The following is a 25,851-nucleotide window of genomic DNA, read 5'->3' on the forward strand; positions in this document are numbered from 1 at the left end:
TGTCAGCAATTGTAGCTACTAGCTAAGAAAAAATAAGAGGTCTGGGCACAGTGGCTCACCCCTGTAATCCTAACACTTTGGGAGGCTGAGGTGGGCAGATCACTTGAGCCCAGCAGTTTGAGGCCAGCCTGGGCAACACAGTGAGACCCCATCTTTACAAAAAATAAAAAACCCAGCTGGGCATGGTGGTGTGTGCCTGTGGTCCTAGCTGCTTGGAGGCTGAGGTGGGAAGATTGCTTGAGCCCAGGAGTTTGAGGCCACCGTGAACTATGATTGTGCCACTGCAATCCAGTGACACTGGGTGACAGAGTGAAACCTTGTCTCAATAAAAATAAAAATAAAAATAAAAAAATAAGGGGGTGGGCACGGTGGCTCACGCCTGTAATCCCAGCACTTTGGGAGGCTGAGGCAGGTGGATCACTTGATGCCAGAAGTTCAAGACCAGCCTGGCCAACATGGTAAAACCCTGTCTCTACTAAATACACAAAAAATTAGCTGGGTGTGGTGGCGCATGCCTGTAGTCCCAGCTACTCGTGAGGTGAAGGCAGGAGAATCACTTGAAGCCAGGTGGTGGAGGTTGCAGTGAACCGGGATTGCACCACTGCACTCCAGAGACGCTGTCACCACAAAACAAACAAAAAAAGAGATCAAAGCCTCTATGGTAGCAATCTTTATGGTATAACTAAAAGGTCGACCTTTTTAGTTGTGACTAGTTGTGTCTAGTTGTGTTAAGGGCACTGACAATTGCTTGAATTACAAGTAGAATTCTTAGTTTAAAGTCTTAGTCGATGGAATGCTGTGATTGAAAATATCAACTTCCTTTAAAAATATGCTGGAAATCAGACGGAGCCTGGTTTAGCAAGGTCTTGATGTACCTTGGTGTTAATCCTAACATATATTGTTCAGGTAATAACCTAAGATCGATTTTTGTTCCTAAGGATTAGGAACTTTTAGGCTGAGTGCAGTGGCTCACATCTGTAATCCTAGCACTGTGGTGGCTGAGGTGGGAGGATTGCTTGAGCCAAGGAGTTAAAGATCAGCCTGGGCAATATCAGGAGATCTACTCTCTACAAAAAATTTTAGAAAATTAGCCAGGCATTGTGGCACACGCCTGTGGGCCCAGCTTTTTGAGAGGTTAGGTGGGAGAATCACTTGAGCCGGGGAGGTTGCAGTGATCCGTGATCATGCCACTATGCTCCAGCCTTGATGACAGAGTGAGACCCTGCCTCAAAAAGATAAAAGTGAAGAAATTTAAAAAGGATCAGGAACGTGTGTGTGTGTGTGTGTGTGTGTGTGTGTGTGTGTGTGTTTGATTTGGGTATGGGAAAGTGAGAAGAGGCAGTTGAAGAACTTTTTTCCCTCTATTGGCAGAAAAGGGCCAGGCAGCCACAACCACAAGCAAAAGTAGGTTAGAGAAACTTGTTATTAAATTTATTTTTCTTTAAATATGTAACTTTCTCCCACCCTCACCCACTCCAGGGAGGAACAGAAAATCCCCACCCCCTTCCATTCTGGGGATTTCGTATCTAAAGCCTGAGAGGTGAGGATGAAGTATAAAAATACTATTTACAAAGGGAAGGAGGTATCTGTTGCTTAACCATAGACACCCCCATCCCCACACCCCTTTTGATCAAAAAAAAAAAAAAAAAAAAGGCCCCTAGGAATCAATTTAAGTATAGAACTAGCCCTCCTCTAGAGCGGCCCGCAAACCTCAACATAGAATAGGAAGCTCCGAGATTAACTGAGGAAGAGATCGAATGGATGGATAGCACCGTGGGTCCTGGCAGGGGAAGGGCCCTCTCTTACCCTGGAGTCAGCCGGCGCCGGCCAGCCTTTGTTTCCATAGGTCCCATGTAAACACTGACATTTTCCTTTATGTCCCTGCTCTTCTGTTTCATACAGAGCCTCCCTCGCCTCCCGTGGAGGCGCTTGGTTCCTTGATCTTTCCTTCCTTCCCTTCTAACCTTTCTCCAGAAGGAGTGGGAAGGGGAGGGAAGGTTGTAGAGAGGTAAGAGCCCATCTCATCCCTTCTGGGTCAGGGCAGCTCATCCTCCTAAGGGGAGCCTTGAAAGAGGACTTTCTCCATGTTCTTGATCGGGGTGGACACCTTCCCCCAGAACAGGGACAAGGCAGGTAGATAGTCCAGTACCAGGAGACAGTGGTCTTGATGGGTGAGACCACCAGCATGGAGTAGCAGGGAAGGCGGCTTCAGGAGGCAGGAAGTGGGGGCACATCTGGCACTGGTCTCACACTGAGGGTGGAAGCCCAGCCCTAGACCACCCTTCTCATCACAGGAAAGTGATCATCATCACCCTACAGTCCTGTTGGTTGGAGCTGTGCAGAGGGATCAGGCATCCATGAGGCAAGAGGTCTTCTCCAGGTCTCAGTGTAGCCGCAGCACTCACACCAGCTCATCCAATAGAATCCCAATGTTCTGCGTGGCCTCTGAGGGACCAGCAATGGGCTTGTTACACATGGGACAGACACAGCGAACTTCCAGCCATTTCACCAGACACCTGGGAACAAATGAAGAATGGTAATCTCTAACAAGACAGACCACACTGTTCCAGTTGTCTCTCAAAACAAGAATATCCTGTGGTGGCTCACACCTGTAATCCCAGCACTTTGGGAGGCTGAGGCAGGTGGATCACCTGAGGTCAGGAGTTCGAGACCAGCCTGGCCAACATGGTGAAACCCCATCTATACTAAAAATAAAAAAATTAGCCAGGCATGGTGGTGGACACCTGTAATCCCAGCTACTTGGGAGGCTGAGGCAGGAGAATTGCTTGAACCTGGGAGGCAGAGATTGCAGTGAGCTGAGATCGTGCCATTGCACTCCAGCCTAGGCAACAAGAGCAAAACTCCATCTCAAAAAAAAAAAAAAAGAATATCCCTATCCCTGTCCCAACCTAATCCCTCTGGGCTTTGCTCGGTGTTTACGTAGGACCTGGGGCCTCACTGACAAGGGGCAAATAGAAAGTGGCAGAGACTGGAAGTTTCCAGAAGATGCTCCCTGATTATTTCTCCTTCGACACGCACCCTGGACACATTCCCACTTACTTGCGGTGAAAGGCATGTTGGCACGGGAGCACGCCTAACTCATCCTTCCCCTTGAAGTCTTCCAGACAGACTGCACAGGTCTGCTGCAGAGAGAAAAGAGCAGGTGTGTGAGGAACTGGGGAAGCATATCACTTATTCATCCCCAGACAAGAAAACTAAGCTCTAGCCTAGTCTGTTCTACCAGGCAGAGAAACTTTTTAGCCATCCTTTACAAAACTGTATTGATGGCATGGCAGTCATTAACCATATGTGGCTGTTTAAATTTAAATTAAACAAAATTAGACGAAATTATAAATTCGGTCCCTCAGTTACACTCACCACATTTTAAGTGCTCAACAAACACATGGTGCTAATGGTTTCCATATTGAATGGCGCAGATATAGAACATTCCTATTATTACAGAAGTTTCCACTGCACTGGAAAGTACTGTCCTAAAAGAATGGTTTTCAATCCTTTCTTGTCCAATATACATTTGGTGATGTGGCACTTAATACCAGCTAGAAGTAAGGATGAGGGCATGGTATATGTGATCAGTTATTATTATTATTTTTTTTTTGAGACAGAGTTTCACTCTTGTTGCCCAGGCTGGAGTGCAATGGTGCAATCTCGGCTCACTGCAACCTCCACCTCCCAGATTCAAGCAATTCTCCTGCCTCAGCCTCCCAAGAAGCTGGGATTACAGGCATGTGCCACTACATCCAGCTAATTTTGTATTTTTTGTATAGATGGGGTTTCACCATGTTGGTCAGGCTGGTCTCAAACTCCTGACCTCAGGTGAGCCACGCACCTCGGCCTCCCAAAGTGCTGGGCTTACAGGCGTGAGCCACCACACCTGGCCCAGTTACATTCTTTAAATCCAGACTTCCCACATATTAACTCCCTTGATCTCAGTTGAATTATTCTTCGAGAGAAAGGCTTGGGAAACATCTGCACTTGCTGAGGTGTAATAGACAAAATGAGGCCATGTCTAGGCAATCTCATGTTTAGTGAACTGTGATTCTTCCTGCTCCCAGAGAACCACAAACATGCTCTGAGTAGGAGTGTCTGTGGTCATGTACAGGAGCCTTGGGAAATGGGTTAGGTGACCTTAGAGGCATAGGTAGGAAAGGAACAGGATATGACTAATTCCTCAGGTCGGAGTTGAGGGGACTCAAGGAATTGGTGTATGGGTGGGAGTGGGGTGGGAGAGAAATGGCAGAGCCATGGGAATGAATACACTAGTCAGATCTAGTCTGTTAAGATGGGGTATACACAAAAGTAAAAGGACCTCATTTTCTATGGTAATGACCAGGACGTAGGGGCTGAACATAGGGAAAGTTAGCTGAATTCTGTCTATGGCATGAAAGGGTACAACCATCCTCCTGGTAAAAATTATGTATTGTGGGATTCCTGGGGCTGTGGGGCACTACTTATCTAAACCCTTCTGTGATCCCTTCATGTCGTCTGCCTGAGGCTGTTCCAGATGTAATCAATTCCACATATTAATTACTTGCTGAGATGTGTCTCTATTATTTGGCCAAAGGAGATACGAAGGCATGGACTAAGCAGTTTTCTGAAAAGCATCCAGGCAGAGAACTGGAGCAAGGTGCTGTCTGCCTCACCTGCTGGGGCCCTCCTGCACACTCTCCTGGCACACTTACCCCATATAATTGTAACTTCTTGGCATCACCTTTAAGCACCACCTGAAAAGAAAGAGGAGGCATGAAGACCAAAGAACAACCAACCACTGGGGCCAGCCAGGTAGTATCAACCAATGAAGGGAGTCCCCTAGACTGCCTGGGGCAAGCCAGACTTCAGACACTGAAGGGTTTAGCCTCAGGGAGGCCCAGAGGTGAGGCCAGGGGGATTCCTGCCCAGGAGAGTCTGAGCCTGCCCTCCTTGCCTCTTCATAACAGGTCAGGCAGAGAAGGAAGCTTCTGGGAAACACACAGCACTTTACCTCCTTATATCCGTATCGCTCACTCTGTGCCTGGTTCCGGAGTTTGCTGGGGGAAAGAGAGAAAAATTGGAGAAAGCAGGTTAAACAGAATGACTCAAAGTAGGAGAGGCTGGCTGGCTGCTTGGGCATTCTTCCGAGGGAAGGGAGGGGTGCTTGTCCCATACACACCACGGGGCATACTTTGGACCTATGTGGGCCAACAAGGGTTGATGAAGGACTAAGACTCTTACTCAGGTTTGACAGCCTCAAAATTCACCACCAGGTCTCATACACAGATTGGGGGACCCTCCAGCACAGCATCCCCAAATAGCTCATTCATTCACCCTGCATTTTTCTGGTCAGCAAATTCCTTCAGTCACCCAAACGATATAGAAATCAACACTGTGTTTACTGAGTGTGCAGAAGTTAGATAGATATGCATAAAAGGGTTATTTCCATTAAGCCAGGATAGCAGAATAAGTCTCTGTTGACCCTAGGGAATTTTCCACCCGGAGAACATAAGTATTCTGGAACCAAAGCACACTCTTCCCTTCACTGTGCCAGATAACACAACACAGACGATGCCTCCTTTGTTTTCTTCTTTTCATTTTAAGCTGGTGGCCTGCATACGGGCTGACTCTTAATGGCCAAAACATGGCATGCCATTACTAATGGCAATAGCATAATATAATGGTTATGAAGCACTTGCTATGTGTCGCTGGAATACTTAACACATTCATGTATGTTCTAATGATTCCAAACTCTAAGAGTGAGATACCTTCGCTTTTATAGATAAGAAAAATAAAGCCTGGCTGGGTGTGGTGGCTCATGCCTGTAATCCCAGCACTTTGGGAGGCCGAGGCAGGTGGTCACTTGAGTTCAAGACCAGCCTGGCCAACATGGTGAAACCCTGTCTCTACTAAAAATACAAAATGAGCTGGTGTGATGGCGCATGCCTGTAATCCCAGCTACTCAGGAGACTGAGGTAGGAGAATCGCTTGAACCCGGGAGACGGCGGTTGCAGTGAGCTGAGATTGCGCCATTGCACTCCAGCCTGGGCAACAAGAGCGAAACTCTGTCTCAAAAAAAATTAAAAAAGAAAAAGAAAAATGAAGCTCAAAGAAGTGAATTTATTTGCCTAAACACCACAGAGCTAATTGGTAGCAAGAGTCTGGATTTGAATCAAAGTTGATGTGATGACAGAGTCCAAGCTCTTTACCATACAATGTGGTCTGTTCCCCTAATCAGGTGGAATACATCATAGTCCTGAGAATACGATTTGGTCCTGGGACACACCCTACCTTTTATTAAGTTTACAACTCTGAACGGCTTGCTGTGCAAATGGCCGAGACCATAATTATACACTGGATTTTGTGCCATATTATTTTCAAGGAAGGGGTGGAGGATCTTACATGCTAAACTCTGCAGGTAGCTTTAGAATGCCTCCTGTATGTGGGTTGGGTGGGATGGCTCGTGCCTGTTATCCCAGCATTTTGGGAGGCCGAGGTGGGCAGATTGCTTGAGCTCAGGAGTTTGAGACCAGCCTGGGCAACATGGCAAAACCCCATCTCTACAAAATGTACAAAAATTTACAGGGCAATTCACATGGCATGGTGGCGTGCACCTGTGATCCCAGCTACTCAGAAGGCTGAGGCATAAGAATCGCTTGAAACCAGGAGGCGAAGGTTGCAGTTAGCAGAGGATCGCACCACTGCACTCCAGCCTGGGTGACAGAGCAAGACCCTGTTTCAAAAAAAAAAAAAAAAAAAAGAATGTCTCCTGTATGTGTGCTGTGGGGGAACTTTATGGAACTTTTCCTGGTGATCACTCCTTAACACAGTCCTGGGTTATTTGGAAGGAAACATAGAAACCCAGCAAGCCAGGAGAAGCAGGAAACTTCAGTCTGAGGACCAAATCCAGCTCACTACTTGTTTTTGCAGGGTCCGCAGGCTAAGAGTGGTTTTTATTCTTAAATGGTTGAAAACAGAAATAAAGAATAATGCCAAGTCAGGTAGATTGCTTGAGGCCAGGAGTTTGAGACCAGCCTGGGTGACACAGTGAGAACTTGTCTCTTTGAAAATAAATAAACAAAAGAAAATTAGCCAGGTATGATGGTGCATGTCTGTAGTCCTGGCTACTTGGGGGGTCTGAGGCAGAAGGGTCACTTGAGCCCAAGAGTTCAGAGGTTACAATGAGCTAGGATTGCCCCCACTGCACTCCAGGCTGGACAACTGAGTGAGACTCTGTCAAAAAGTTTTTTTTAAATAAGTAATTAAAATAAATAAACAAATGAGTGGATAGATGGATGACTGACCCAAGTCAATAAAAGGGAGGCTCCAATCACAAACAGCCCCAGTGGAAGGGGGTGGGGTGACAAGCTGAAGCTGCTCCCTGGGTAATGGAAGAGGCAGAAGACGGGGGCAGAGCCAGGCCCGCAGCACAGTGCATGGCAGATAAGATCAGGCTGCCAGCCTCCTCCATTGTTCCTGATGGGAAGTCAGGTGACCTGGCGAGGTTCATGTTCCCGGAGCCTCTTGAGAGCTTCAGTCCAAGTGGACTCACGCCACGGGCTTGGGCGCTGGGGCAGCACATCCACCGTGCCCTCCCCTCCCCCTCTTCCCACAATATCCTTTCTGCTTAAGGCAGGGCTGGGCTAAAGGCCTAACCAAGGCTCCCACTGTCCCATCCTTCACTTTGCAGAGGGCTCCTTGGTCCAGAAAAGGTCTTTGTATATACACGTGTCTCTGTCCCAATTTCCAAATGAGCAGGGCAGGACATGCCCAACGCTTAGGTGGCTACTGTTGCTTGACTGACACTGGGTTCAGCAGAGGTGGGAAGGAAGTGTTCCCATGGACAGGGAGCTCACAGCAGACTTGAGGGAGAAAGACACTGTTGCTCTGTTATGAGGTACGTGCAGAGTAAATAAGGAAGTGGTGAAAAGCCTGTGTTTTTAACTGTCTGGGGAAGGAGTGACTGCTATGCATCTTTGAGGCACCAATGTCTCACCTGCAATGTGGCTATACTTACGTAGTAGATGCTGTCTTTTTCTGTTTTCTGTACCCCAGGCACCTAGAGTACCACTTCCCCACCCATCATGCCTCTTGTCTGGCTGGATCCTTTAGTAGTTTTGCCCAGGGATCCTCCAAAACTCAGAACAGGAAAGGGCTTCAGAGCTGCCCCCTCATCCTGCATATAGATTTCAGCTCAGAAAGGATGAGATCATGATGAAATGTGGCCGAAAAGCTTGCAAGGAAAACAGAGCAAAAAGCAAAAACCCTGGGCAATCCCAGCTGGGGACCTAGTACCAACCAGTCTGGACAGGTGGCCTTCTCAGCTGTTGGGTGAACGCAGCAACTAAAAATACCCCGATTTCAATGAGACCATTTCTAGCTGCTGCCAGTGGGCTCTTCCTTTCCTCTTTTCCCTTTTAGAACAAACAATGAGGCCAGGTCCTGAAAATAATGTTTCCCTTCCTGCCTATTTGTACTTCCCCGGCCCCTCCATTCCTGTGTAGGGCAGAGGTCAGCTCTGAGAGAGGGGGAAGAATGAGCGAGGGGCTGGCCTTGGCCGCTGAGCTCACCAGGTCGGGAGCAGTGGGGCCTATTTTGGCTGAGGAGGAAACCGAGAAGCAAGGAGAGGAAGTGGTGGCTTCTGCGCCTGTGTGTCTTTCTATATATAGACATTCACAGGCTACCACGTACCAGTGGGCCTCTGAGACTGTGAAACTCCAGGGTCAGCAGGCTTCAGGCAGGCTACAGACCAGGGCAGGGTGACGAAAGAGCAGATTACCGAAGGAACAGGTGGTGCTCAGTAGCACCACAGTGGGGTCAGCTTTTAGCATCATGTGGTTACCGTTCTGTTTTCTGTGTTTTTGTGTTTTTTTTTTGTTTTTTTTTTTTTTTTTTGAGACGGAGTTTCACTCTTGTTGCCAGGCTGGAGTGCAATGGCATGATCTTAGCTCACTGCAACCTCCACCTCCTGGGTTCAAGTGATTCTCCTGCCTCAGCCTCCCAAGTAGCTGGGATTACAGGTGCCTGCCACGGCACCCAGCTAATTTTTGTATTTTTAGTAGAGACAGGGTTTCACCATATTGGTCAGGCCAGTCTCGAACTCCTGACCTCAGGTGATCCACCTGCCTCAGCCTCCCAAAGTGCTGGGATTACAGGCGTGAGCCACCACGCCCAGCCCTATTCTGTTCTTTGACTACAGCCAAAGAAAAAGAAATCAGCAATCCATAGCTCTCCAGCCTGTCCTTCTGCAAGAACTGATCCTGACCTGCAAGGGGGTGGTCGTGGAGCCTATAGCGGCTCCTCTACTTCAAGGAATATGACTCAAAAGGCAAACACTTGGAAGGACTCGGCAAGACCCTAGCTCATTGCTACCAGACTTGTCCACCTCTGTATCTTCCTCTATGTAACACCTTGGCAGATCCTGAACTGTCTGAGCATGAAGTTCCTCATTTATAAAATGGGCTAATACCTATACTGAGGATTAAGTGAGCTAAATGTTGTTTCAAATGCTGACCACAACGCCTGGCCTATGGAAAGCCCTTGGTAAAGAGTGGCTAAAGGCCGGGCACGGTGGCTCACGCCTGTAATCCCAGCACTTTGGGAGGCTGAGGCAGGCAGATGGCTTGAACTCAGGAGTTTGAGACCACCTTGGGTGACATGGTGAAACCTCATCGCTACAAAAAATATAAAAATTATCCACAAAAAATTTTAAAAATTAGTCGGGCATGATGGCACACGCCTGTACTTGGGAGACTGAGTTGGGAGGATGGCTTGGGCCCAGGAGGTGGAGGTTGCAGTGGGCCGAGATCTTACAACTGCACTCCAGCCTGGGCAACAGAGCAAGACCCTGTCTCAAAAAAAAAAAAAAAAAAGAAAGAAAACCTAAGATCACACCTATTATTGGTTGATTTAGGAAATGAACCCTGGTCACACACTTCCTAGCCTAGAGTAGTTTTCTCTAGGTCATTTTTGTAGAGATGGAGTTTTGTTCCCCAGGCCGGTTTCAAACTCCTAGACTCAAGCGACTCTCCTGCCTTGACCTCCCAAAGTGCTACAATTACAGGCAAGGGCCATGGTGCCTGGCCTAGATGGTCTCTTGAAGCTCTTTGCCGCTTGGCATGTGTATGCCTCTGTGTGTGTGTGGTGGGCAGGGGGAGCAGGGAGGAAAGGGACCAAGGAGAGTTGGTTTTACAAACCCCTCTCAGCCTCATCATAAAGAAATCTTTGGTATTTGGTATATCTTCATCCCTGTCTCCAGGATTTAAGTGTGAATTGCTTAACACGGGTGTGCGGGAGTGGGCAGGTTGGTGGTCAGGAAGAATTTGAGGAAAAAACCAGACTTCAGGAAAGGGGAGGAGACAGGAAGAGAGGAGAGATACCAGAAATCTACCCTCACCTCCACTTAATGGTTAGATGCAATCTTCAGACTCAATTGTACAAGAGGGAAGATAAACCAATACCTCCTCTGCATAGATTTTTATGTGGAAAATTCTAGTTTCAGGGACCTGTGTGAAAAGTTCTGAGAAAGAACAGGTCCAAGGTAGCAGCTGGGAGTGGTGGAGAGATGTGCCTGAGGGCACTTCCCATTCTTAGAGGGAGCTCTTCCAGCCTTAGGGAAGATGGACTAGTACCTGCCTCTCTTGTAGCTGCCTTCCAGCAAAGCACTCAAACCCAGAAGGGCATCTTAGGAATAAAGCCAGCAAAGCCTTTTCCTTAATCTTAATTTAATCTTCTTAAATTATTTGATCAGTTACCAGCCCAGACCCCAGCTGATGTCTACCCAAGCATTTGGTAATGTGTGGGTGGCGGGGGAGACAGCTAATGGCCACAATGGCCCTAAAGATTACTAGCATGCCCTACTGGCCAGGGATGTTCAATATTCTCCAATGTACAGAACAGTCCCATACAATGAGGAATTGTCAATGCCAACAGTAAACCCCAGTCAGAAACACTACTACTTTGATTCCCATTCTAAATACCAGTCATGCTCAAAATTTTTTATAGAAAACAGCCACCAGAGGCCGAGCACAAGGGCTCATGCCTGTAATCCCAGCACTTTGGGAGGCCGAGGCGGGTGGTTGACTTGAGGTCAGGAGTTCGAGACCTGCCTGGCCAATGTGGCAAAACCCCGTCTCTACTAAAAATACAAAAATAAAAATTAGCTAGGCATGCACCCATAATTCCAGCTACTAGGGAGGCTGAGGCAGGAGAATCGCTTTAACCTAGGAGGCAGGGGTTGCAGTGAGCCAAGGCTGTGCCACTGCACTCCAGCCTGGGTGATGAAGTGAGACACCATCTAAAAAAAAAGAAAGAAAAAGTGAAAAAAAAAAAACAGCCACCAGTTCCCATGTCCTTCAGCAAGAGATAGAGAAAGCGTTCCTGGAGTGTGGCGAGCCCTGCCACACTCCAGGTCTTCTCTTGGATCTCCAAGCAATTAAGAATAAATGACAGTTTTTTAGGTTTGTTTTGGTTTTGGTTTTTTCCACTCTCAAAAATAAGAGCTTATAAGGCAGAATAAACAAGTATCTCTGGCCAGGTGTGGTGGCTCATGCCTGTAATCTTAGCACTTTGGGAGGCTGAGGTAGGTAGATCACTTGAGCTCAGGAGTTCGAGACCATCCTGGTCAACATGGTGAAACCCCATCTCTACTAAAAATACAAAAACTAGCCAGGCATGGTGGCATGGGCCTATAATCCCAGCTACTTGGGAGGCTGAGGCAGGAGAATTGCTTGAACCCGGGAGGTGGAGGTTGCAGTAAGCTGAGATTGCACTACTGCACTCCAGCCTGAGCATCTCAAAAAAACAAAACAAAAACCAAGTAGCTCTCCAGACACCGGCTTGCTTCCTAATATTAGTATCTGGAGGGCTGACAACAGGTCCCAGGAGGGCAAAGGAACATGACGCTGGCATAACTGATGCCCACCTGTTTCCGACCACCCAAAGGGCATGAGTAGGAACAGAGACAGACAGACAAGGAAGGGACCACTAACTTTATTACTCAGTCACACAGTAATTCTAGGCAACCTTCGAATAACTGGCAAGGAGGTGGGATGCAGCCCAACCCGTGGTGACCTTATATGCTCAGGAACAACTTGATAGGCTAATGTAAATAGAAACACCAGACCCTCAGGGGCCTAGAGAAGGGCAGGCTCAGCCATGTCCTCAAAGTGGTGGCTCCAGTATAAGACTGGTGACTCTGCTGTGGGACCCTCGCTCAGCTTACCCCACAGCCCTGGTCTCCTCCCTCCTGCTGGACTCCCACCTGTCAGCCAGGGATCCACGCACCTGATAAAATAGCAGCAGAAGATAAGGCTGAGCATGAAGACAAAGATGCCTGTGCCGAAGATGACCATATAGATGTTGAGCGGAAGGTCTTGGAAACTGATGGGTGGCATCGAGCAGGACTTGTTGGTGCTAACCAGTCCCAGGCCACAGAAACACCCTGCAAAGGGAGAGAAAAAAAAATCATTAGGGTTGGAAATTTACTGCTGGGCTGATAGCACTGTGTCAGCAGGATAGAAATAACTGGCAGGCTCTGGGCACCTAAGCCTCAGATTCAGTGGCTCCAGTTTTATATCCTAGTTCTAACACTTACTAGCTATGTAATCTTGAGTAAATCTGATCTACAAAATTGAATACTATCCAAAATACTTAAAACAATATCCCCATCTAAGGGATAATAAATTCAGGCAAGCTGGGTGTGGTGGCTCACGCCTGTAATCCCAGTACTTTGGGGAGGCTGAGGCAGGTGATCTCGAGGCCAAGAGTTCAAGACCAGCCTGGCCAACATACAAGACCCCATCTCTAAAAAAAAAAATAGAAAAATTAGCTGGGCATGGTAGCGCATGTAGTACCATGTAGTCCCAGCTACTCAGGAAGCTGAGGTGGGAGGACCACTTGAGCCCAAGAGTACAAGGCTGCAATGAGCGGTGATTACACCACTGCACACCAGCCTGGGTGACAGCATGAGACCCAATCTCTATTTTTAAAAATTAAAAAAAGAATTTAGGCAATAGGCAGAAACTGGAGAACTTAATTCCATTAAGTAGGAGCCCATATTGCCTTAGCTGAGAAAATATTATTTAGGTTCCAACTCCCCCATCTCTAGCTGGCCATATGACCTTTAAGAAATTACCTCTAAGCTTCACTTTGTTATATGAAAACAAGCAAAATAGAGAGAGGACTGAAAATGAGCGCGTAAGAAAATATGCTTTGTAAATTGCAAAGGACAATTGCAAAGGTCATTTGTCATTATTAAGCCACCTGCTCCAGAAGACAAGCTGTGCCAGGACTAGAATAGAAATCGTTCACTCCAAGTCCTGGGCCAGCATTCCAGAAAGTGGTGATGGGGGTGGGGAGGAGGTTGCAACTTCCCTTACTGTGGTCAACTTCCCTGTTTCTCCTCAAAGCCTCAATGTGTGGTCCCAATGGCAGCAGCATCTTCTGGGAGCTTTTTAGAAACGTATACTCTCGGGTCCATCCCGGCCTAACTGAATCAGGACCTATGCTGTTTTTTTTTGTTGTTTTTTTTTTGAAACAGAGTCTTGCTCTGTCACCCAGGCTGGAGGGCAGTGGGGTGATCTTGGCTCACTGCAACCCCCACCTCCCAGGTTCAAGCGATTCTCCTGCCTCAGCCTCCCGAGTAGCTAGGATTATAGGCGCACGCCACCACACCCGGCTAATTTTTGAATTTTTAGTAGAGGTGGGGTTTCACCATGTTGCCCAGGCTGGTCTCCAACTCTTGACCTCAGGCGATCCACCCACTTTGGCCTCCCATGGTGCTGGGATTACAGGCATGAGCCACGGCACCTAGCCAGGACCTACGTTTTAACAAGCTCCTCAGGTGACTCCCCTGCACATTCAGTTTGAAAAGCACTGGCCAGCCACTAGATGCATCCCTTCTCACGGGGCTCAGCGATAAATACTGACTGGCCTACTCATCATGATAGTCACCTCTCCCTTCCCCCCCTTGCCAGTATTTGGTGTTCAGGTGGGTATGTGACCAGGTTCTAAGCAAAGAAACAGAGATCTGCTGGAAAAGGAACTTTGCTTGTTTGTTTTTGGAGACAAGGTCTCACTCTGTCTCTGCAGGCTGGAGTGCAGTGGTGTAAACATGCCTCACTGTAGCCTCCAACTCCTGGCCTCAAGGAGATCCTCCTGCCTCAGTCCCACAAAGTGCTGGGACTATAGGCATGAGCCACTGCACCCGGCAGGTTCTTTTTTTCGGGGCGGGGGGGAGGGGTCATGTCTCTCAGAGACACCTAGAATTGTGATAGCCAAGCTGTAGCTGGAAAGAGCAGCCTAGTAGAAAGTCAAATGGCTTGACCAGGCATGGTGTCTCACGCCTGTAATCCCAGTACTTCGGGAGCCCGAGGCAGGTGGATGGCTTGAGGTCAGGAGTTCGAGAGCAGCCTGGCCAACATGGTGAAACTCCATCTCTATTAAAAAATTAGCTGGCGGCCAGGCGCGGTGGCTCACGCTTGTAATCCCAGCATTTTGGGAGGCCGAGGCGGGTGGATCATGAGGTCAGGAGATCGAGACCACGGTGAAACCCCGTCTCTACTAAAAATACAAAAAATTAGCCGGGCGTGGTGGCGGGCGCCTGTAGTCCCAGCTACTCGGAGAGGCTGAGGCAGGAGAATGGCGTGAACCCGGGAGGCGGAGCTTGCAGTGAGCCGAGATCGCGCCACTGCACTCCAGCCTGGGTGACAGAGCGAGACTCCGTCTCAAAAAAACAAACAAACAAACAAACAAAAAATTAGCTGGGCATGGTTGCACACATCTGTAATCTCAGCTACTCGGGAGGTTGAGGCAGGAGAATCACTTGAACCTGGGAGGCGGAGGTTGCAAGTGAGCTGACATGGTGCCACTGTACTCCAGCTTTGGAGACAGAGCAAGACTCCATCTAAAAAAAAAAAAAAAAGGTCAAATGGCTGAGGATGGCAGAAGGGAAGGCGAAAGAGGGGAGTCCTTGATGAAAGGGAGAGCTGGAATTTGCTGTCCACCTGCTACATCCTAAGCACATTCTCATGCTATAAATTTAATCTTTGTACTGCCACAGTAAAGGTTACTTCCCCCACCAATGGGAAAAAGACTCAATCATTTAGTAACTCGCCCACAGTCAAATAGCTAGGAAAGCCCAGCTCCAAAGGGTTCTCTGTACCCAGGCCTTGGGTTCTAGGCACTTTCCTGACATCTTGGTTAGGAGCCAGGATGCATTCACATGCCACAGAATTCTATATGCTAATGACCAGTGCTACCACAACTCAGCAGAAGGTGGCTTGAAAGACTGGAAGTCAACTTGGACATCAGTCCTCTTCATCCCTTACTGATGACTATATAACGAGCCTCCATTCAAACCTCTTTCAGACTGTGCCCAATTCTACTGCCACAGCCCTATTGTAAACACTCATCACCTCCTACTGTTTCCTAGTTGATGTCATCCCTGTTTCTAGTTCCTTCTCTCATTTACCCCACATGCCTGACACATCCTCCTAGTTGCCTTTTTTTATTTTTTTTATTTTTTTTTTAGACAGTCTTACACTGTGTCACCCAGGCTAGAGTTCAGTGGCACTATCTTGGCTCACTGCAACCTCCGCCTTCTGGGTTCAAGCAATCCTTCTACTTCAGCTTCCTGAGTAGCTAGGACTATAGGTGTGCACCACCACGCCCAGCTAGTTTTTGTATTTCTAGTAGAGACTGGGTTTCACCATGTTGGACAGGCTGGTCTTGAACACCTGACCTCAAGTGATCCACCTGTCTTGGCCTCCCAAGAAAGTGCTGGGATTGCAGTGTATGAGCCACTGTGTCCCGCCCCTTCCTAGTCGTTTTGATCTTGTATTTTACAAACTCATGACTGGCTTCAAGTCCTCCTAAAACATTCACCCTGTCCCTTCACAACTTCCTACTTAAAAGTTCTCCAATACTACCCCATGTGGGCCAGTCTTTTTCACTATTTCTTGTACAATCTTGTCCTTGTCTGCTTCCCTGTCTTTGTTTACACAGCTTTCCCTGCCTGAAACGCTCTCTCTGAGGCCCATCAAGCCTGTGATAGTCCAATAACCTCTCTTCCTTGAATTCTACAGCACTCATGACCTCCATCATTTGTTCTGGCCCCTGCTTACTCAGTTAACTGTCTTACATCGTTCCTAGCATTAAGTTACTTTAACTCAAATGTGCATTAATCATTGATTATATGATAAGTACTATTAAAAGAAAGCACAGGCCGGGTGTGGTGGCTCACACCTGTAACTCCAGCACTTTGGGAGGCTGAGGCAGGAGGACCGCTTGAGGCCAGAAGTTCAAGACTAACCTAGGCAACATAGTAGGACTCCACCTCTACAAATAATAATAATGATAAATTAGTTGGGTGTGGTGGTAAGTGCCTATAATCCCAGCTACTCAGGAGGCTGAGATCGGAGAATCACTTGAGTCTGAGAGATCGAGGCTACAGTGAGCCATGATTGCACCACTGCACTTAGCATGGGCCACAGAGTAAGACCTTGTCTCAAAAAAAAAAAAAAAAAAAAAAGATTAGATGATCTTACCACATAGGAAAAGACACAAAGATTTTCACCATAGAAAGTGAGACTCAGGCCAGGCGCAGTGGCTCACGCCTGTAATCCCAACACTTTGGGAGGCTGAGGTGGCAGATCACCTGAGTTCGGGAGTTCAAAACCAACGTGGCTAACATGGTGAAACCCCATCTCTACGAAAATACAAAAATTAGCTGGGTGTGGTGTCTGGCACCCATAATCCCAGCTACTCGGGAGGCTGAGGCAGGAGAATTGCTTCAACCTGGGAAGCGGAGGTTGCAGTGAGCCGAGATCGCACCACTGCACTCTAGCCTGGGCAACAGAGAGAGACTCCAGTCTCTAAACAAAACAAAATAAAAAATCTGGGCATGGTGGTGCACACCTGTAGTCCCAGCTACTCGGGAGGCCGAGGCAGGAGAATTGGTTGAACCCAGGAGGCAGAGGCTGCAGTGAGCTGAGATTGCGCCACTGTGCCCCAGCCTGGGCGACAGAGCGAGACTCCGTCTCAAGAAAAAAAGAAAAAAAAAAAAAAAAAAAGCCTGAACCCTCCTAGGTTTGCTCACTCCAACTTGGACTTTTGTATATTCTCCAGTGTCCGGCCTAGCCTAGAGTTTGGCTTGTTCTCAATAACTAGTTAATAGATAAGTAATTCCCCATTTTCTTAAAATAACCTGGTCCCCTTGGCAAAACCTCCCACTTCAAAGCAGCAGGACTGATGTTTGGGAAAATTGCCCAGAAACTGCCCTCCACTAATGGATCACCAGTCAACCAGCAAGTATTATTGAGGGCTTGCTTTATGCACTGACCTACACATTGTGGGAAAACAGAAAGTAAAAGTTCTTGTTGTGAAAGACTTTTTGATTAAGTTGAAATGAAAGAAATAATTAGTTACTAAACTTTGCTGTGCCCAACAGGAAGTTCCTGGTGTCTAGGCTCTAGTAGGGGTTAGAGAGAAAGTGTTTTTCACCACCACTCCCCACCCAAATATTTACTTTCTGTGGGTCAAAGAAGAACAATTTTCCTTGAGGACATCATGGCAGACTGGCTAGACTGACAAACTTCAGTCTATGCTGGAAAAGGGGCTCAGGACTTCCCTTCCAACAAGACCTGGTGCTCCCAGTTGTTTTCTCACCTCCGTCCTCAGCAGTATTTGATGTTACAAGAGGGTCTAACCATCCGTTTCCTTAGTTCTTCCAGGCACCTTTTATGAGCTGAAACCTCCTTTGGTTTCCAGTTCTGGGAACTTGCAGAACCTGGTCAGAGCTATTACAGAGGATATCTGTGCACTCCACAAGCACGATGGTCCCCGCAAGTCCTCTGATCAGTTTATCCCCACCATCTTATCCTGCCTGATAAAGGCTTCCCCTTTATCTCCCACTGATTGAATCAGTGAGCTTAGTATTTCACGTGATAAAGAGGTCGGTGGGAAGAGCATAGTCAAGAGGAGATGGTTCATTTGCTTGTGTTACTATTAAAGAAATGGCAAAATAGTCCACTGGTCAAAAGCTGACACTGTAGTAAGTTTTTCTTTAAAACTATGTAAGGACAGAGAATACCAGCCCCAGGAAAGGGGTTCCAGGTAGTTTCTGAAGGGGGGGGAGGGGTTGCTTCTTCACTGGAGTCAAAGGACAGGATCTCTCAGTCACTTTTCTAAGAAGTGCAAAGAGGGCCAGACAAGGTGGCTCCTGCATGTAATTCCAGCATTTTGAGAGTCCATGGTGGGAGGACTGCTTGAGCCCAGGAGTTCAAGACCAGCACAGGCAATGTAGTGAAACCCTATCCCTAAAAAGTAGATTAATTAATTAATTAAAAATTAGCCAGTAGCCAGGTATGGTTGCACACACCTATGGTTCCAGCTATGCTGGAAGGCTGAGGCAGGAGGATCCCTTGAGCCTGGGAGTTGGAGGCTGCAGTGAGCCCTGATCGTGCCACTGCACTCCAGCATGGTTGTCGGAGTGAGACCCTCTCTCAAAAACAAAAAATTAAAGTAGGCTGGGCGTGGTGGCTCACGCCTGTAATCCCAGCACTTTGGGAGGCTAAGGTGGGCAGATCACCTGAGGTCAAAAGTTCAAGACCAGTCTGAACAACCTGGAGAAACCCCCTCTCCACTAAAAATACAAAATTAGCTGGCCGTGGTGGCACATGCCTGTAATCCCAGGTACTTGGGAAGCTGAGGCAGGAGAACCACTTGAACCCGGGAGGCGGAGGTTGTGGTGAGCCAAGATCGCACCATTGCACTCCAGCCTGGACAACAAGAGCGAAACTCAGTCTCAAAAAAATAAAAAATAAAAAATAAAAAAAATAAAGCAGCAAGGCTAAAATCTGATATGAAAGGGGGCTGCCCAGACAGGGCAGTGTTACTGACAGCTGCCTCATTTCTCCCTAAGTCTCTGTTCCATTGTCTCGGCCAACCTATGAAAGCACTGACATCAGAATGTCTCATCTCATCTGGCAGGCTGGGAGCAGGAATGACGTCAGACAAGGGCTGGCCAAGAAAGACCAGGGGATCTGGGAACTGCTTCTCTTTCCCAGCCAACGGGAATCTTTCCCAGATGCTAGGGTGCAAGGGCCTTCCTCAACCCTCATCCTCTGCCCCCTCTCCCACAAAACCGCCTATCACACACGGCTTGGTTCATTTTCAGGAAATGAGATCCGACCAGCAAAAGGAGGAAAGCGGGGTGGGGGGACGGGGGGGTTACATGCTACCCAAACCCTGCCTTAAAACAAAGCCTCTTGACATAATTAATCCAAGATCTGGCAGGAGTCTACTCTCAAGAATGATTTTTTTCCCCCTGTAACTAGTTCGCTTGCCATACTGAGAGATAAGGCCAACTGCTTCCCATCTCTCTCTCCCAGAAACTCTCCAAGCATCGGGACAATGCGGTCAAGACTAGGACCCCAGGAGGACTGGAGGGGGTGGGGTGGGGGGCGATTAGTATCCAAGGTTTTGAAGTGTCCCGCTCAGAAACACCTTTCAGGTAGCTTGCTGAGGAATCAGACTCCAGCCTAACCCAGTATCACCTGAACCTCCAAAAAGCCTCAGGTGAAATGAACTAACTTAGAAGCATCACCCAGGCCTGGGGTGAAATGGGGGCGAGGGGTTGACGCGTCTGGAGGTGTGGCCTTCACTTGGGCTCAGGAGCAGACACCCCAAATCTGGCCTCGGGGCCAGAAAGCACGACTCCCGCCAGGCCAACCTCGCACCCCAGGGACAGCCGGGCGCGGAGCTCTCTGCAAGGGTTTATCAACTCAGAAAAACGGCTCTTTTTTTTTAGATGGAGTTTTGCTCTTGTTGCCCAGGCTGGAGTGTAATGGCACGATCTCGGTTCACTGCAACCTCCGCCTCCTGGGTTCAAGCGATTCTCCGGCCTCAGCCTCCCAAGTAGCTGGGATTACAGGCATGTGCCACCACGCCCGGCTAATTTTGTATTTTTAGTAGAGACGGAGTTTCTCCATGTTGGTTAGGCTGGTCTCGAACTCCCGACCTCAGGTGATCCGCCCGCCTCGGCCTCGCAAAGTGCTGGAATTAAAGGCGTGAGCAACCGCGCCTGGCCGAAAGCGACTCTTTAATCCAGTCTTCCACAGGCACCAAGCCACGCCAGCAGCCCGTGGGAAACCAACAAAGCCAGAGGAAGCCACTCCCGCGCCCCGTCCCGCACGCTGCACGGTATACATATTTACAATAGCCTGCAAAGTTTCAGGCCGGGAACTTGAGCTCCCTCTAGGAGATCCCAGCCCGAGTGCGGATTTAATTCTCCTCCAACAACCACAACAAAGAACAGAGTTTGAGCGCACAAAGGCAGGGGAAGGGGGTAGAAGAGCGGGGCCGCCACACAAAGGCCGGGAACCCCTCGGCTCCCACGCCCCCGGCCCGCCGCCCGTCCGAAGGCCCCTTCCAGGCTCTGGAGTGAAACCTGGATAGTTTCAAATTCCGCGCTGTGCAGAGCAGAGTGGGGCGCCAGGACGCCTTCTCGACTGTCCCATTTCAGGAGAAACTTGGTTCCCGAGGGAGGACCAGCGTGCTGCTGTCCGACCTTGCTCCCAGCGCCGCGGCTCCCACCAGCCCCACGTAGGCTCGGCCCTCGCCCCGGGGACTCACCGTTACACCACTGGAATGGGTGCATCAATGAAGTCGCGGTTGGCTTCCTCGGGCGAACGGACGCAGGCGGGGTGCCAGGAAGGCGGGGTGGGAGCACTGGCGGCGTGAGGGGCCGCAGGCGGGGTCGGGGCAGCGCGCTGCAGCCGCCCTGCTGGAGAAGCCGATCTCCCTCCGGAGTCGGGGGCTTTGGCGAGGCCGGTGTTCAGCCCAACAAAGAGGGACGAGGAGGAAACAAACAGTCCCGCGGAGCAGAGCCGCACGGAGCGCACGCGCCAAGGGCCCCGGGCTGGGGGAATGTGGGGCGCCGCGGGGCGGGGGTGCCCGGGCGGCAGAAGCCCTCGGCCGGGGGGAGGAGGGAAAAACCTTTGCCGGAGGCTCGGATCGGGTTCAGCGGCACGGAGGTGAGCTGGCTAGGGTTCCGAAACTGACACCCGGCGGTGCACACCCCCTCCCTTTTACTTCCCCCACCAGCCCCCAGGAAAACTCCGCCCCTTGCTCGTCACCCTCCCTCCGACCAATCGGAGCCTTTCTCCTGCCCCCGGCTATTATTTGCAGGCCCGGCCTCCCTTCCCTGGAAGCCGGGAAGATCTTCGCACTGTGGGCGCCTCACACTTTGTCTTCCCAGGGCTGGGGAAACTCCGGTCTGCAGAGAAGGGAGCGGCGACTTGCGATGCCCCGGGGTGGGGGCCCGCCTTTTGCTCAGGGACACCAAGGCAAAGGAACAATTACTGCCACATCGTTTTCGGCCTACAGATCTGTTATTTATTTACTTATGTATTTGGAGACAGAGTCTCCCTCTATCGCCCAGGCTGGAGTGCAGCGGCGCGATCTCAGATCACTGCAACCTCCGCCTCTCGGGTTCAGGTGATTCTCCTGCCTCAGCCTCCAGAGTAGCTGGGATTACAGGCGCTCACCACCATGCCCAGATAATTTTTGTTTTTTTAAGTAGCGACGGGGTTTCGCCATGCTGGACAGGCTGTTCTCGAACTCCTGGCCTCAAGTGATCCTCCTGCTTCAGCCTCCCAAAGTGCTGGGATTATAGGCGTGAGCCACCGCGCGCAGCCCTCTTTTTCTTTTTTGAGTTAGACCCTTGCTCTGTCGCTCAGCTGGAGTGCAGCAGTGCAATCATAGTTCACTGCAGCCTCCAACTTCTGGGCCCAAGCAGTCCTGTCACCTTAGCCTCCCAAGAAACTGGGACCACAGGTGCCTGCCACCAAGCCCAGCTACTTTTTAATTGTTTTGTATAGATGAGTGGTCTCACTATGTTGCTCAGGCTGGTCTCGAACTCCTGGACTCAAGTGATCCTCCTGCCTGAGCCTCCCAGATTGCTCGGATTATAGGCATGAGCCATGGCACCCAGGACATTTCATTTCTTAATTGGATGATTGCAAAAGCTTCCTAACTGGCCGTTCTGATTCTAGTCTATAGCTCAGACTTCAGAGCCTACAAGAATCACTCCTACGTTTCAGACGTAACATGCAGATTCCCAGGCCTTGAGCCCAGAGATTCTGATTCAGTAAAGGGTGGACCCAGAAATTTTCATTTTAATGTGCCTTGTCTTCCCCACCCCTCAAATTCTCATGCAGCTATTGAAAGAAACAGTGCTCTGATTTCACTCTCAAGTCCATCCCTTCTGGTCACAATTATCTTTGTAAAATGTAAATCTGAACATTTCTTTGCTTAATAACATTTGTTGGTCTCCAGTGTTTACAGAATAAAGTTCTGTAAACTAGAGTGTGGCATTCAAAGTGTTTCAGTCTAGACTCACTCCTATAATCTCAAAACTTTGGGAGGCTGAGGTGGGTGGATTGCTGGAGCTTAAGAGTTTGAAACCATCCTGGGCAACATGGTGAAGCCACGTGTATAAAAATACAAAAATTAGCTGGGCCTGGTGGTGCGCACCTGCAGTCCCCAGCTACTCTGGTGGCTGAGGTGGGAGAAGTCGAGGAGTTCGAGAAGTCGAAGATGCAGCTGCAGTGAGCTGTGATTGTGCCACTGCACTCCAGCCTGGGCGACAGAATGAGACTGCTCTGTTTCAAAAAGAAAAAAGAAAAAACTATTAAAATAAAGTGTTTCAGTCTAGCCTTATTTGTTTCAATCTTCCTCATACTCAAATACTCCCCTTCACCACACACTACTCATCAGCCATGAAGCTTTTTGTTGTTACTCTTCCTTGAACATAGGCTGTGTATATTCTTTTTTGTTGTTTTATTTATTTAGAGACAAGGTCTGGTTCTGTTGCCCAGGTTGGAATGCTGTTGCGTGATCTTGGCTCACTACAACCTCCACCTCCTGGGTTCAAGCCATCCTCCCACCTCAGCCTCCCGAGTAGCTGGCACTACAGGCACTCACCACTATGCCCGGCTAATTTTTTTTTTTTCGTATTTTTTGTAGAGACTGGGTTTCGCCACATTGCCCAGGCTGGTCGCAAACTCATGAGCTCAGGCTATCTGCCTGCTTCAGCCTCCCAAGTGCTGGGATTAATGGGGGACGCTATCTATACATGTGTGGGGCTGGGAGTGTATCAGAACTCTGCACCTTCTTCTCAGTTTTGCTGTGAACCTAAAACTACACTGAAAAATAAAGTCTTTAAAAAAAAAGTGTGCATAATGGTAACTTATCCAATAGTTCTTTCTATTCATTGGCTCAGGGGAGAGGTGTGATGGGTGATCCTAATTTTATTAAGGCTGTCCTGCTAACTGCCTCCAGCACCAGACTGTGAAAGAAGGAGAGCCTTTGAAGGGAAAATTGACGGGAAGTGAGGAACACCTCCCATCCCACTCCCCTTTGGACTAGAGGTTCTTGGAAGGAAAACACACTTAAACGTAGGAACGATGGAAATTCTTCTTTTTTTGAAATGGAGTCTTGCTCTGTGTCGCCCAGGCTGGAGTGCAGTGGCTTGATCTCAGCTCACTTGCAGCCTCCGCCTCCCGGGTTCAAGTGATTCTCCTGCCTCAGCCTCCTGAGTAGCTAGGATTACAGGTGCAACAATTTATATTTTAAGCCTGATACTTTAAGCATTCAATAAGATCTCCTGAGGCACTTAAGGACTCCAATTTTGAAAAACTAGTGCATCCCTTCACACTCTCCTCCCCTCGTCCCTCCTGGCCAGTGTGGCCACAGGACCTCAACTGATGGCTGACATTGGGAGTTATATGTTGGTAGAAGGGCTTTGGTTCTGGGCATCTTTGAAATGATTGGTTCAGTCCCAGCATTTTCCTGGACTGAAGGGTTCTATGGAAGATAAGCTGATTTCTCACATCAGGTCAACCAAATTTAGATCTCTCACTCCTCTACCCTCACCACCAGGTGACTCAGCTCCACATGAGTCAGGAAGACTAGTCTGGTTTATTGAAACAGTAAAGAAGATGACGGGCCATATATTCAAAGCTACTTGATAAATATGAAGTAGAAATATGTTTCTAGGATGGGTGTGGTAGCTCACACCTCAGCACTTTGAGAGGCTGAGGTGAAGGAGCTTGAGCCAGGAGTTGGAGACCAGCCTGGACAACATAGCAAGACCCCATCTCTACAAAAAATAAAAATCAGCTGGGCATGGCGGCACATGCCTGTAGTCCCAGCTACTCCAGAGGCTGAGGTGTTCAAGGCTGCAGTGAGCTATGATTGAGCCACTACACACTAGCCTAAGCAACAGCGCAAGACAAAAAAAAAGAAAAAAGAAAAAAGAAAAGAAATACATATGTTTTAAAATATTTCATGGAAAGAGAAAAAAATAATACTAAACTTCTGGAAAAACTTTTTTAAATTAATTAATTTTTTTATACAGGGTCTTGCTCTGTCACCCAGTGGTGCAGTGGTGACATCTCGGCTCACTGCAACTTCCACCTCCCAGGCTCAAGCGATCCTCCCACCTCAGCCTCCCAACTAGCTGGGACTACAGGCACATACTACCGTGCCTGGCTAATTTTCTGGGGTTTCGCCATGTTGCCCAGGCTGGTCTTGAACTCCTGAACTCGGGCAATCCCTCAGCCTTGGCCTCCCAAAGTGCTGGCATTACAGGTAGGAGCCACCGTGCCTGGCCTAGAAAAGCTTCTAAAGAATCAAGGGATTCTTTTTATTCCCACTGCCCAACTCCAACTTCCTCTTAGACAGTCCGTGAGCCCCCTCATTTTAAGGCCTTGTGAACATTAGAGAAACACTCTGGAGAGAAGCAGTCAATTCTGTGGAGGTGCATGGGGGAAAAGGCCTGAATCACCTCCTTTCATCTTTAGTAAGACACCCTCTTCCATGGGCCTCCAAGTGTGACCTGATAATGTAGCAGAGAATGCTAACCATGGATGGTTATAAAAAATGATAAATGGCTGGGCGCCATGGCTCATGCCTGTAATCCCAGCATTTTGGGAGGCCAAGGTAGGCAGATTGCTTGAGCTCAGGGGTTCAAGACCAGCCTGGGTAACATAGCAAAACCCCATCTCTACAAAAAGTACAAAAATTAGCTGGGCATGGTGGCGTGCACTTGTAGTCCCAGCTATTCAGGAAGCTGAGGCAGGAGGATGGCTTGAGCCTGGGAGGCAGAGGTTGCAGTGAGCTGAGATTTTGTCACTGTACTCTAGCCTGGGTGACAAGGTGAGACCCAGTTCCCCGCCCCCCACCAAAAAAAAGATAACCCCAAGTAAACATGTCATATTTCAGAATTAGACAAATTGTCACAATATTTTCCCAAACTTTTAAATTTTGTATAAGAAGCGTTTTCAGGCCGGGCGCGGTGGCTCACGCCTGTAATCCCAGCACTTTGGGAGGCCGAGGCAGGCGGATCACGAGGTCAGGAGATCGAGACCATCCTGGCTAACACAGTGAAACACTGTCTCTACTAAAAATACAAAAAATTAGCTGGGTGTGGTGGCGGGCACCTGTAGTCCCGGCTACTCAGGAGGCTGAGGCAGGAGAATGGCGTGAACCCGGGAGGCGGAGCTTGCAGTGAGCCGAGATCACGCCACTGCACTCCAGCCTGGGCGACACAGCAAAACTCTGTATCAAAAAAAAAAGAAGCGTTTTCATGGGAGGAGCATGTAATTCTTTGAAGGTGTTGAGAGTCGTGCATTGTATATGGGGCAAATGAAGCCTTCACTTTTTCTTCCTTTTTTTTTTTGAGACAAGATCTTGCTCTGTCTCCCCGGCTACAATTTTTATTCTTAGAAGATCTAGCCTTCCTCTGTCCAGATACGCTAGAAGTCTCAGTCACAGGATTTTTTTTTTTTTTTTTTTGAG

General features: G+C 48.7%; 1 protein-coding gene across 1 annotated transcript; it reads right to left on the bottom strand.

The window, feature by feature from the left end:
- Window positions 1–1,405: 1,405 nt before the first annotated feature.
- RNF122 (ring finger protein 122) lies at window positions 1,406–21,063 on the bottom strand. Its single transcript, XM_003269565.3, has 6 exons — window positions 20,623–21,063; window positions 12,274–12,430; window positions 5,000–5,045; window positions 4,701–4,742; window positions 3,061–3,143; window positions 1,406–2,516 (listed from the first exon to the last, which is right to left on the bottom strand). Exons 1-6 carry the CDS (start codon window positions 20,645–20,647, stop codon window positions 2,402–2,404), a joined length of 468 nt encoding a protein of 155 aa, XP_003269613.2. The 5' UTR covers window positions 20,648–21,063; the 3' UTR covers window positions 1,406–2,401.
- Between the last annotated feature and the right edge of the window lie 4,788 nt (window positions 21,064–25,851).

Source organism: Nomascus leucogenys, chromosome 8 (assembly GCF_006542625.1).
Source record: "Nomascus leucogenys isolate Asia chromosome 8, Asia_NLE_v1, whole genome shotgun sequence".
Taxonomy (NCBI): Eukaryota; Metazoa; Chordata; class Mammalia; order Primates; family Hylobatidae; genus Nomascus; species Nomascus leucogenys.

What these genes read in the sequence shown, in the direction of transcription:
- RNF122 (XM_003269565.3), bottom strand. Translation starts at nt 20,647, where the DNA reads ATGCACCCATTCCAGTGGTGTAACG. An exon ending in CCCATTCCAGTGGTGTAACG is followed by an intron (nt 12,431 to 20,622) that starts GTGAGTCCCCGG and finishes CTCCCTTTGCAG; the next exon opens with GGTGTTTCTGTGGCCTGGGA. An exon ending in AGCGATACGGATATAAGGAG is followed by an intron (nt 4,743 to 4,999) that starts GTAAAGTGCTGT and finishes CTTTCTTTTCAG; the next exon opens with GTGGTGCTTAAAGGTGATGC.